Source organism: Rhinatrema bivittatum, chromosome 5, assembly GCF_901001135.1.
Source record: "Rhinatrema bivittatum chromosome 5, aRhiBiv1.1, whole genome shotgun sequence".
Lineage (NCBI taxonomy): Eukaryota > Metazoa > Chordata > Amphibia > Gymnophiona > Rhinatrematidae > Rhinatrema > Rhinatrema bivittatum.
This window is the reverse complement of record NC_042619.1, coordinates 302,755,186-302,768,549: the sequence shown is the minus strand read 5'-3', so window position 1 is coordinate 302,768,549 and position 13,364 is coordinate 302,755,186. Positions and strand designations below refer to the sequence as shown.

Sequence of the window (13,364 nt, the reverse complement as noted above, 5' to 3'; positions counted from 1 at the left end):
CAAAGCCTATTCTAAAGGACCCTCTCCTCCTTGAAAAGGTCTAACTGTCCCCGTCCTTGCTTTATTCATGCTGCTGTAACCTATAGTTAGCAGACTGCAAACAGGACAACCGTGCTTTGCTGGGTTCACTGGCTAGGGGTGTGCACTTAAAAAAGGACAAAAAAAACCCCCTTTTTTTTTCTTCATTTCATCTTTGTGCTGTTTCGATTCAGTGTGCACTCAAATTGTGTTAATGTGCATTAAATAGGTTTTAGTGCCCGCTTAATCGATTAAGCACATGCTAAATGAAGCAGAAATGACAAACAGTAGCACGTGCCAACAACCAGCTCCATTCTGCAGAATCTAATCCACATCAGATTCATGTGGTTTATTATCCAGATTCAACCTGAAATCCACCAAAAAAACCACCCAAACCCCCCAATACTTTCACTCGCATCTGCTCCTGGGATGCAGCACAATGCCAGGGCCTATGATGGAGGAGCTTCCGATTAGAGGACCTGAAGAAGATGGATCGGGAGCTGTGGTGCCTGGAGGGGAACTGGTTGTATCAGCTGCGTGTCAGGCAGGAAGAGACCCGCGACACCACCAGCTCTGAGGAGGAGAAAGAGATGAAGGGCATCTGATTCCTCCGGCTGTGCCAGCTTCAAGTGGCCAACGGTCACCATCAACACATCCTGCCGAGGCACAGCAACTAGATTCTTCCCCAACTAGTAGTCCAGGGCCTCAGCCTCAACGTCCTCGCCCCTATCCTGTAGGATCTCCTTCCCTTTTTGCACAGGTCCTGAGGGCGTCTAGCCATTTAAAATGATTGTGGTGACTTACAACGCTACATTCATAACAAAACAATGATTCAGGCCTGCACCCCCTATGTCTACAGAGGTAGGAGCTGTGGTTGAAGTGATGGGGTCAGCAGTTCAGAGGATGGGGAAGATGTTTGTGAGATGCGCTCCAAGCTCGTTAGTTTGGTGAAAATGATGGAGCAGGCATAAGAGGGCTTTCTGTTACCCGCGGAGATTTGTGGATCAGAGGGATAGAAATTTAATGAATGAATAAATAAACGCATGGATTACCCAACAAATCTACTGGGCTCCATTTATCTTTTTACAGACCACCGAGGTTTGAAAGGGGATTGCTGCCATGAAGAAAGCCAGGCGGGCTGACAAATTCCTTTGAGCTGCATGCTGCTATAAAAACGGGAGGACAGCAGAGTTTGCGGAAAGTATCAAAGCATTCCAAAGGCTGGGTTTACAAATGAAAGAAACCCGTAGGGGAGTAGAGCATGAAAGCAGGACACACACTGTGACATTACTACTCTACTAGCTAAAGGGGACATGCCAGTGGTTTGCCTGCAGCGAATACTGCATATTGAGGTGATGGTGCTTCCATGACTGTAAAATGCAAATAAAACCTGTTCTTTGTAGGTTACCATTTGGGAAGGGAGGGATCTGAGCGTAAACTAAATAAGGGATCTCCTATGCTTGCCAAGAAGCTTACCAAGTTGAGAAAAACTATCTTGGATAAGAAGTGATGTCTTTCAAGCAGTTTCACTCGTGGCTAGCAGATAGGATACATCTTTGCAGTATGGACAAGAATAAGTGGGTAGACTAGATGGACCAATTGCTTTTTTTCTGCCATCATCTACTATGTTACTATGGCTATTTTCATCTTCCATTAGAAATTAAAAAAAAAAAACCATCCTTTTGTGTGTCGTCATAAACCCCGCATGGACGTCAGCTGCTGTAATTCCAGCAATCCTACAAAGTCATTTTGGATTCAGAGGCATAGGCACATTATACATTAACAGTGGATGGTGCTGTGACGCAGTGGTGTGTGAGTCTGAGAAACAGCACAGGGATAACCGTTTGTAGTAAGCGAGGACTGAAAGCTGGAATAAGCAGATGGCATGCTACCTCGCAAAATGAAAATCCCCTTGAAAAGAAAAGATTTAAAGAAAAGCACTTGTGTACTATGCAATGGCAGAGAAAAAAAATAAAATAAAATAAATCAGTTCCCACAATATGCACCGTCTATTGTAATTAGGAGGAACGGACCTCAGGACAGCTTTTTAAACTCAAGTATACAGAGTCCTGTATACTTGTTTTAATCACTGATCCATATAAACTCCCTCCTTCCTATTTAAATTGTACTTATTTATATTCTAATTTAAATTTTATTTTTTATGTACATTTAAAAAAAAAAATTGAAGTGAGGCACATCCCAGCTGACATCACTCCTCAGTTTGAACCAACAATGATGACTCCTCTTAGCTGAGTTCATTCAATCTTTTTGATAGAGTGGTTTTCACAGTAACAGCCATAAACTTGTTCTTAACTTCTTGTAACAAGTTCATTTTACACAGGCAACAGGATAACCCCTCGATACAAAATTTTTTTTACAAACCCAGTGACAAGTAAGTGGAATGAACTGAGAGAATTTTCAAATTGTTCAATATCTTCAATAATTTACATGATCAAATTCCAGTGTGATTTAATGTACATTGGGAAGACGAGTAGAGCATTACACACAAGATTAATTGAACATAGAAGTTGTCTTCATTTACAAAAATTAACTGCTCCCATGGTGAATCACTGCGTTAAAGAGAATCATACATTTGAACAATGGCGTTGCCATGTAATTGAGGTGGTCAAAAAGCATCATCGTGGTGGTAATCTGGATCCATATTTGTTGAGAAAGGAATCACAGTGGATTTACTGGTTAAATACTGTTGAACAAAGGTATTGGTTCAACTCTTACTGGAATTGTAAGAGACGTCATTGGTGACTGCTGAACATAGTGGAACAGGATTGCTTCATCAAGGAACTTAGGGTGTACATAATGGACTGACACTTGTTAGTTAGTGAACCGCCATTAATCACAGAAGTTGTTCATATTGCAAGTAAGTGCACTATCTATTTTAATATTGAAAGATATGTATAGCCTCTTTTAAAAAAAGTAAATTTATCTGTTTGTTCACAGATTAAACCCTGAAGCAGCTGATGAAGCGAAACGCTGTCAGCGTCAGGATTTTGGACTGAGCGGTGCAGCAGCCTGTTACAAGAAGTTAAGAACAAGTTTATTCACTCGATCACAAAGATTAATGAACTGAACTATAAGAGGAGTCATTATTGTTGGTTCAAACTCAGGAGAAATACCAGCTAGGATATGCCTCATTTTAAGTGTTTTGAAAAAGTATACATAAAATAAAAAAAATTTAAATTAGAATAAAAATAAGTAAAATTTAAAATTACATAGGGAGGAGGGAAGTTTCACAGACCGATGATTAAACAAGTACCGTACACAGGACTGCGGGACTGTAGTCTCAATTGAGTTTAAAAAGCTGTCCTGATTGTCCATTCCTCCTAATTACAACAGAGGTGCATATTGTGGGAACTGATTTTTTTGATTTTACTATTGCTATATAAGTTCCTTTCTGTGGATTTGTTGAGAAAAAAAATAAAGGTAAGTATGGGTCATAGGTGCATTATCACACATACTGATATCAGACTGGTTGCGTGCAGTATGTGATGACACTTGGTTCACATTGGCTAAGACGCAGCAGTAACCTGCGATAACCTGCTCAAAGGGGCAGCAACTTCAAAGCAGCAAACTTGAGGGCAATGTAGTTTGGATATTCCCCTCCCCCCAGAGTGGGTCAAAGTACCCGTTCCGGTCACACCTGTGGGGTAAAGAGGCGGGGCTAGCTCTGGTGAAGGAAAGCACGCACAAGGATTTCCCACTTATTTGCACCTGCTTTAAAAGCAGGCAAGAAGTACAGGAGTACAAAAGACCCACATTCCATCACCAGCCCGAACTCTGAAAGGGAAGCGCCACATGGGAATTTTCATTTGAAGATTAGCCTGCAGGCTGTGGGTGAAAGGGACTTGCAGGCCTCGCAGGCCGTTTAAACATTGCCCTCTAAGAGTAAGAAATAACAATAGGATTTCTCACGCAACTTATGAAATTCTGAAGAGAGAAGCACAATTTTCTTTTGACATCGGCATCCCCACACGCAGGACAAACAGTCTAGTGCGTAATATCTTACGATACCTGGTGGAACGAACCAGCCTGGCCAGCAGGGTGCGCTTCTCCTCGCTGGTGAATTGCATGACTCCTGGGGTCTCAAACTTTTGCCTTATCCATTGACATTGCTCCAGGTCATTGATAAACATGAATTCCACGCCAATGTGTTGGCAGTAAGCCATCTGTTTACAGGTATGATGGGGAAAAAAAACACCCAAACACTAAGCAATGGAGAATGAATATTGCTCACTGCCAACTACAAGTCTGTGTGTGGAGATAATTCTTGAGATCTCAAAATGGAACATTACAAAATGATAAACTCCATCTGGGGCTATAGGGGAGAAACCATTACTTTTGAGTTAACAGTGAAGCATGACAAGAAATGAGCCTTTGACTTATAATCATTCATAACGAAAAAATAAGTTTGTTCTCATCCATTTACAGGCCAGCACGTCTCTCATTTCATTACATGGAAGGAAGTCTTGTGTAGTGTCACTGAAGTAAACAAATGAAACACTTTTGAACAGAGTAAGAAGGATGGAGGGAGGGAAAGGCCTTGCGTGCATGGTGTATTATTTCAGCACTGATTACTCCTTTCATGTCAGGAGGATCAAAATGTCTACTCTGCTCAAAGGCAATAACTAAACAAATGGTCTGAGAAGAAAATGTTGAGAGAGTTTTCTCCTGCCAGCCCTGTGGTAGCCCCTTCCAAGAAGCCCGAGTGCCTCACTTCGGGTAATGTGCTCAAACCCCACATCCCGAGTTGAGCACAGGCTCAGAGGGGCCGGTTCAGTGGAGTTGCTGCATACGGCAGGACCTCCGTTCCATTCCAGGCTCAGGCTTTTGCCCTCACAAGGACTGGGGGTGCCTGGGTGGAGAGGGGGGGGCCCCCAAGGATGCCCCTAGAAGTAGCAGTCCCAGTAATCACATAATGGTGACACCTAGTGGCTGAGTTCAGAGGTCTAAGAAGGAGCCCTTGCGTGTGGCCTCTGACCAGGATCGACCCTGTGGTATGACTGGGTTGAGTTGGGAGGGGGGGTACCCTCAGGCAGTTGTGAACAATGACTCAAGGCTCTGGGGGATCCCAGCCCTGGTTCCACTTAAAGCTGGAAACCCCGGAGGCAGAAGAAAACTGCCTGCCCTCCTCCACCCCCTACAAAATAAACATGGTGCTAGCTCTTAAATTCTTTTCAGTGTCTCAGTTAAAGCTAGGACACTGCACTCCTATATAGACATATGTTTATATGTTTACATATATTTATATGTAAACCGAAGTGATTAGTAACATTGTTACTAGAACCTCGGTATATAAAAAAAAAAGTGTTAAATAATAAAATAGACAAGCTTTAGAAAACAAAACAGTAATCAGACACTGAGGTTTATTTAAGGGCCCAGTGAAACCACTCCGTCGACTTGGACCTTTTCATGCAAAACAGCACATTATTTTGATCTGCAGTTCAAGATTGTCTCTGAATTAATGTATTTTGTTATGAGAGACAATACAGCTTTAAATTCTGTTCTCCATGCATTTGAAAGAGTTTCAGATATGATCCATGACGAAACTCCGTTCCTTTGGATGGGACCATGCGCTGCAGCCAGGACTTTGCAGGAGGATGGCCCGTCCCATGCAGGACGCCTTTGCACTTATAAAACACTTGGGAGAACTCCTGTTAGATCAGTGCACCAGTAATAGTAAGGATGAGGACCTTAGCTGTCCAGGGCACAGATTATTGGCTGGGGAGAGGGGAGGGCTGGAGAAGTGCACTGTCACTGGAAGAGTCCGCCACGGGAGACGAGAAGAGGGAGCTTCTCTTCCTCCCTCTAAACTCTCAAACAGGCAGCTCCTGCTGCCTCACCTCGATCCCAAATCTTCTGGCCTTGGGCTGGCAAGAGAGTGGCACCTCAGCCTAGCCACCTCCGAGGGGTGCTCCATAGAGTTGTATGGAACAATAAATGCAGGGTGCACACTACACTGTGCAGTAGAGACTTCCGATTTATACAGTAAAAAAAAGGTGGTTGCCATGCACTTCATTTCTGCGGGTCTCTTTCTTACCTCCAGGCGTCGGATGATCTCCCGCAGTGGGAGGGCAGACTCATTCCCCCCGATGAACGTGGTGGTGGGTAAATGGAAGATCTTGTCCAAGTCAGACTCCTCCAGCCCGTAAAACCCTGCAAAGATTTACCATAAGGGGATGGAGAGGCAGCGGACAAAGCATGGAACAAGCCACGTGGGAAACCAGTCCCATGAGAAAGGCAGCAGGTAAAAAGAAGAGAGGACAATTAAAAAAAAAAAAAAAAGATATAAGAAGCATAAAATCAAAGCAAGGGGGAAAATGAATGTGATAAAAGGGTTTATGTAAATAAAATAGAACAAGCCAGCCAAGAAAACCAAAAAACAATTCACTCAAAAAAACACCAAATATCAAAATGCAGTAACAGGTGTGAAATTTTACATTTAGTTCCATGTTTAACAGTAAATGTGTTTTTAACGCAATACACACACACACACAAATACATTTGTAAATACAATACAGGAAAGCACCAAAGGTGCAGGAATTCAGATGGGATAAAGGGAATGCATAAGTCAGCGGCAGAAAGCAACATAGTTGATTACACATTCAGAGTTAAAGCCAGGAGGGATAAAAATAAATAAAGCAGAGGAAAGGGATTATTTGCACAGTTAGGACAAAAGGAAATGGAGGTGGGGGGGCGAGATAAAGAGAACTGTGTCAGTGTCGGCACTCCTCAGCTGAGAGATGGCCGCACAAGGCCTAGAACACTGGGTCTGCATGGGCACGCCTGCTCGCCTGCCTGGGGATCACAGACGCACCCCCTCCTAGCTAACAATCTCTGGCGGTGGAACAGGCAGGATTTGGGAATCTGTTGCAATTTTTCTACCAAGAACATGCAACTAAAATAAATAAATAAATAAAATTACAACTTCTGCATTGAAGTTTGGAAGCATTTTCAAAACCTTTGCTTAAAATGGCTTGCTCTAAATGTGCCGTCTCAGCATACATATTAAGCAATTTCTTAAAATACCTCTCTGTTGGACAAACTGATGAAAGGCACGGAGTTCTCGACAGCCAGTCACGAATGTATTAAGTTTATTCTAATAAAAGTGTTTTCAACTACAGCTTGTTTGATGACCTTTATTTCCACTTTAAAATAATGAATTTGCCCTATTTTAAAAATGTACATGCAGCTAACATGCTCGTTTTCATATTGAAGACATCTACAGCAGACTTATAAAAGCATAAATAGTTTTCTCTTAAATAAAAAATTTTCATTTTTATGAAAGTATTGATGCTATCTGCAATTTTCCATGAGGGAAATGGCCTGGTCCAACATCTAAAAACAGCAGTGCCCCACAGAGAAGCAACAAGCTAAAACTTGCATGTCCACAATATTAGATGCTGTTTTGTCTGTATTTCGTTTAGAAGAATGGTCATCAAGCCTACTAAGAAATGCTAGAGACTAAGTTCAGAGAAACATTCGAAAGGTGGTCCATCCCTAACTTTATCCCTGTTGATTTTGGAAGGATTTTTTTTCAGCAAACATTCAAAATAAAAATCAACTGAAGCAGTGAGGGTGTTCCAGAACGAGGCTTAGCATGCACACCCATCCTCCAACGGGAGGCTAAGAGTAACTACAGTAAGCTTTTCCACCAACAGCTACAAGCATGAGGCAGGCTACTGCATACAATTACACAGCAACCATTTTACTGACAGACTCTAAAGCTGTTTTCTCCTCCTCACGCCAGTACTAAGTAGAACATGAAGACAAGTTCCAAAACATCAGCACCACCTAACGTCATGAAATTCACTCCCTTGGCCTAAGATTGTGCTTGGGAGGCCAGTGTTTGCAACTCTTCCTTTTCTCATGATTAGAATCTTTGAAATGGCGACACAGAAAATGTGGAATGAGACAAAAACGGGAGCAAAATACAAAACAGCTACACAGCTAAGAACATACACGGGCAGCTAAACCTGAGAACGGACATGAGCAAAGAACAACCAAGATGCTCAAAAAGACAAAACGTCATACTCTTGGCAACATGCATGACATTTACTTTTTGCACTAATGAATAATCAACAAGCAATGTGAACATTTACATTTAAACAAGAACCAATATCACCACCATCATTTGCAGACACATGGCCAGATATCCCATCTCATAGAGACAAGACTTGAAGCCATCAGAAATAATGAAAACCATTTTCATGTGTAAAATATCGTTTCACTCATGGAAACGGGCTATTTATTCTTCACCCTCTGGCTGGGTAAAAGTACATACAGTATTACCACCACCACACATAGGGGCAGATTTTATAATCTGCGCACACGCGTACTTTTGTTCGTGCACTAGGCGCGAACAAGAGTACGTGGGATTTCAATAGATTCGCGCGTAGCTGCGCGTATCCATTAAAATCCGGGCCATTTCCCTCATGGCTGCCCAAAACCGGCAGCCTGCGTGCGCCGAGCCGCACAGCCTGCCTCCGTTCCCTCCGAGGCCGCTCCGAAATCGGAGCGGCCTCGGAGGGAACTTTCCTTCGCCCTCCCCCCACCTTCCCCCACCTTCCCCTACCTAACCAACCCCATCTAAACCTCCCCCCTACCTCTATCACGAAAGTTACGCCTGCTCGAAGCAGGTGTAACTTTGCGCGCGCCGGGCCGGCTGCCGCGCTCCATGTTCCGGTTCGGGGGCTGGTCTAGGGGCCGCTGTCACGCCCCCGGAACGCCCCTGGGCCGGAACCATGCCCCCCGGACACGCCCCCAAATGCCGCGTCACTCCCGGCACGCGTCCTGGGGCTTGCGCGTGCCGCCGAGCCTATGCAAAATAGGCTCGGCGCGCGCAGGGGGGGTTTGGGGTAGGTTTTCGGGGGGTACACGCGTACCCCTTTGAAAATCTACCCCATACTTTGGCTCATATAGTACTCCTGGGGGAATTCTGCATACAAAAACTTAAAATTCTGCAAAATTCTGCGTACTTTATATTGGTCAAAATTACACAAACATGAGTCTAAGTAATTAATTAAAAATGTAATACAGAAAAAAAAGTTATTACTTAAAGATGCAGAGAGTTTTAAATATTTGAGCAGAATTTCCCTAGAAATTCACTGTAAGAATGTTTCATCCACCCTCTCTTCTTATTCCCCTGGCCAGTCTCCTTTCACTTTGCCCTCTCAGGCCCCAACTCCTCCACCTGCCAGTATCTCTCCCCTCCCCTTCTAGGCTCAACCCCTTCCACTCTTGACCCCTCTCTCAATACTGCCCCTCACACAGGCTCCCTCTATCCCTCTCTCTCAGCCACACACACAGGTTCCCTCTCTCTAGAAGACATACACACCCTTTTACAGGAGCCTTCTCTCTTGCGTGCACACCCACACCATCATACAGACTTCCCTCTCTCTCTTGCATACATACCCACACAGGTTCCCTTTCCTCTCTCATGCATACACCCTCACACAGGTGACCTGCCTCACACAATTCCTGCACACTGGCTCCCTCTCTTGCTCACACCCCCTTACGCATAAGCTCCCTCTCACTCACACACACATCCCTTCATATAGGCGCTCTTTCTTACACATACCCTCACACGGGCTCCCCTCTCTCACAAACCAGCACCCTCACGAACACACAATCCCTTTTTCACACACACCAGCTCCCAATCTTTCACACATATGCACAATCCTTCACAATCTCCCTCTCTCTGGCACCCATACCCATGCGCACCCCATACATGCTCTCTCTCACCCCTCAGCTTGCAGTCATACACACACACTCACTCACCAGGGCCTGGTCCATTTTCAATAAGACTACAATTTATCTGGATACTGAGAAAGGACATGGAGAAACAACGGTTCCCACTTGTTATATTTTATTTATTTAAGAGTTTTTATATACCGTCATTAAGTTATTCACCATCATAACGGTTTACAATAGGGCACCTATATTAATAAGTATGGGTCGTACATTACATAGGTTGTGCCATTAGTATCCGGTAACAAAAAAAGGCGTTAATTTTGGGTGATTGAGTGTTTCATAGTAATGCGTCCAGAGGTTTGCCTACAGTTAAAAAGGTTGAACTAATTCAGTAAGGAGCGTTAAATTAGGCATTCGGTGCTTTATGCCGCATATCTTTGCTTAAATGCCTGCATCAATTTTCTTTTTTGAAGGCTTGTATGAAAAGCCAGGTTTTGAGCTGTGTTTTGAAAAGTTTATGATTGCTCTGGAGTCTTAGGTCAAGGGGCATGGAGTTCCATAATATGGGACCGGCTAGAGACAAAGCTCGCTCCCTCACTTGGGTAAGTCTTGCAGTTTTCACAGAAGGAATGGGAAGGAGTGCTCTGTTTGCTGACCTTAAATTTCTGTGTGGGACATGTACTCTAAGTGCTGTGTTCAGCCATTCTGCTTTTTCTTCGTGGATAAGTTTGTGTATTAAGCACAGCGCTTTGAACTGTATTCTTTGTTCAATGGGAAGCCAATGCAGAGTGGCGAGTGCATCTGTTATGTGATCTCTTTTGTTTTTTCCTGTGAGAATTCTCGCTGCAGCATTTTGTAAAATCTGCAGAGGTCTTACTGTAGTGTTGGGTAGGCCTAGTAGTAAGGCATTACAATAGACTGTGCTGGCGAAAATCAGAGATTGAAGTACTGTACGAAAGTTTAGTAGGGATAGTGCAATTATCAACATTGGTTTAAGTATCACCTTTTTTGAGATATTTTTAATTGCATAAAAATAATTTGAAAAAAATATAAATTAAGTTTTTCTTAAAATCTTTTTTGGACTGTCTTAACAAATTATATTAGGTGGTTTTGGAGGAAGTTGATTACGTTGGTTGTGCACAGTATCCTGGATGGTACTTAGTTTGGACTGTAATGAAAATACCACCTTCTCTATTCAGTTTATTTTGTACTGGACAGCCTGTTTTTGTGCACAGATTAGTGTAACAGGGTGGGCTTTTTTCCCCCTATATCATGTATCTTTGTAGGCATTCCCAGGGTGGGGTTTAGTTGGAGAAGAAAACTTATCTTGCCTTAAAAAAAACAAAACTTTCTGCACAAAAAGTGTGCGCAGGTCATGGGGGAATAATCTGTGCAGTTTTGCTTTGGCTCATGGGTAAAAACTCCCCATAGGGTTTGCTAGACCAGGGGGAATTTGATTATCTACAGGAAAAATGCTTAGCACACCCAAAGCTTAGCATTGAAGCCTTTTCTTTTCACTATGGTGTTTGTGAGCAAACAGACACTTAATGGAAGTAAATATCACTGCTAGAGAAATGAAGTTATCCTGAGGCACTGCATACCTAGCTCTATTTATACCCTAGTGCATGCTTTACTGACAAGACTGAGCCTTACCCTTGAGAAATGCAAGCATTTCTGTCACTCTGGAGCAGTTTCCTCTCCCATTCACTGGCAAGTTTTATTGTGCATCATACCGCTAGGTAATGTGGCCTGTTGCCTGTGGAGTCTAAGCTCTGAAACGCCTACAGATTTTAAGCAAGATGACTCACTGACTTTGGTTGAAGTGTCTTTACCTTATGCCTGAAAGTGTCCTCAGGCAGGTCCCAGAAGCCCTTCTGAATCCTTGGCTATAAACCTTACCCCTACGATCATGTGTACCCAAGGACACTGTTCTTGGATTTTACACCTCTAGCTTCTAAGTGACAAGCATCATGGCCTCCTAAACCTGATGCTTTTTACAGTTTATTCTATCATAAACCCCGAGCAAAAGCTGTCTTTCTATCCTGAGGGATACATGAAATCTACATAAGAAAACTCATTGGAGAGTACATACAATCAACAAGCTGACAAGGGGGGAGTGCTAACAAGTGGTAAAAGTAATGCATTCTCCATCAACCTTCTGCTTAACAGTGTTCTTAAAACGGTTTGAAGAAGAGCGCACAAGTACTCCATGCTGCAGTCTCAACATTTTAGCATTTCATTTTTGAGCAGTGCTAAGTTATGTTTTGTCTAGTTAGCATTTATGATTTTGATTTATTGCATATGTTTTTTATGTAACCCGCCCCAAACTTTGGAGGGTGCGGGATACAAATACTTTTAAATAAATAAATACTGCCATTAGGTTTTTCAGTGAACTGAAGAGCAGGAACTCAAAATTGCATCAGCTCTGGAGTCTGCTTGTTCAAGAAATAAGGGCTGTCATGTTGCCAATGGACACAACGGCACACACAGCATGAAATCCTGATGTAGCAACTTAGTGAGCTCCACAATGACCCTGGTCCGTGGATTCACGGGGGACTCCTCAAGGCCAGCTCAGAGTGTTGCCTGATAGGCTTCTGAAACTAAGACTCTCTGCCAGGGTTTCAGAGCACTTATGGAAGGAAAAGCATTCACACTGAGCACAGGGTATATCCCCACTGCATGCAATTCCTCCGAGTTGTATGCCCATGGGTGAACATGTCAAAGATTGTAACCAGCTCCTCAACATTCTTGTGCCTTGAGAAATCCATCAATGCTTGAAGTCCTTTGAAGCTGCCAACTTTATGGTATGGAAAAACCTTCACTTCTGCCTCATGTTGAGGCAATCAAATCAGCTGAAGACTGTTTTGACAGAGTCTGATCACCAGTGGATCACTTCTCAGACCAGGCTGTTTTTGTTTTGTTTTTTTTTTTACCTCCCCCCAAGCTGGACTTGGCCTCATCAACGCCAGATAAATTTATCCAGCTAATTTTGCTATCTGGACTGTGTCTAAATATGGACCTCTTAAAGTTCTGGGGTAATCAAATCACCTTAAAAGCTCACATTAAGTGAAGTGGCCCCATCTGTGTTATACTGTACTGTTTCACATGACGACAGGAAAAATTCAGCAGTCCCAAGTGGTTCTCTGCTGGGTAATGCATTTCAAAGCAAGGACTCAACCATGGGCACCAAGATGCTGTCAAACAAACTCTAGTACAAAGTTGGAAAAAGGCACAGATCTGAGGATGGGTATAAAAAAAAAAAAAACAAACCAAAAACTGGGCCTGCTTCATCTTACCGTGAGCGGGAAGGGCTCCACTCATGGGACGCTGGGGCCTGCTCCATCCTTGCCACGACTGGGATGGCCCGCCAGGGCCTGCCAAATTCTGCGCAGAAAACAGAATTTCTGCACAGCTGCGCAGGAGGTTAATTCTGTGCAAATTCTGCACTCCAAATATCCTTCGAAGTACGGTCAAAACGATTAAGGTATATGCGCAACACCAAAGCCCTGCCCAGATCAGGCAAGAAGGAAAGCTATCGGGGAGGCAGCCAAGAAAACAAGGGAAAGTGTGAAAGAGCTACAGGTCAAGACTGTTTCCCAAGCTCTTCCCAAATCTTGCCTGTATGGTAGGATGGCAAG

The 13,364-nt window shown here is 43.4% G+C and overlaps 1 protein-coding gene across 8 annotated transcripts in view; it reads right to left on the bottom strand.

The window, feature by feature from the left end:
- Positions 1-13,364, bottom strand: part of OGDH (oxoglutarate dehydrogenase) — a 282,477-nt gene that overhangs the window by 94,831 nt on the left and 174,282 nt on the right. For all 8 annotated transcript variants that reach the window (XM_029604213.1, XM_029604206.1, XM_029604212.1 and 5 more), the window contains 2 exons: positions 6,074-6,189; positions 4,048-4,202 (listed from right to left, as the gene is read on the bottom strand). In XM_029604213.1, the coding sequence (XP_029460073.1) occupies positions 4,048-4,202; positions 6,074-6,189 (271 nt within the window). The remainder of the gene's footprint in view (positions 1-4,047; positions 4,203-6,073; positions 6,190-13,364) is intronic.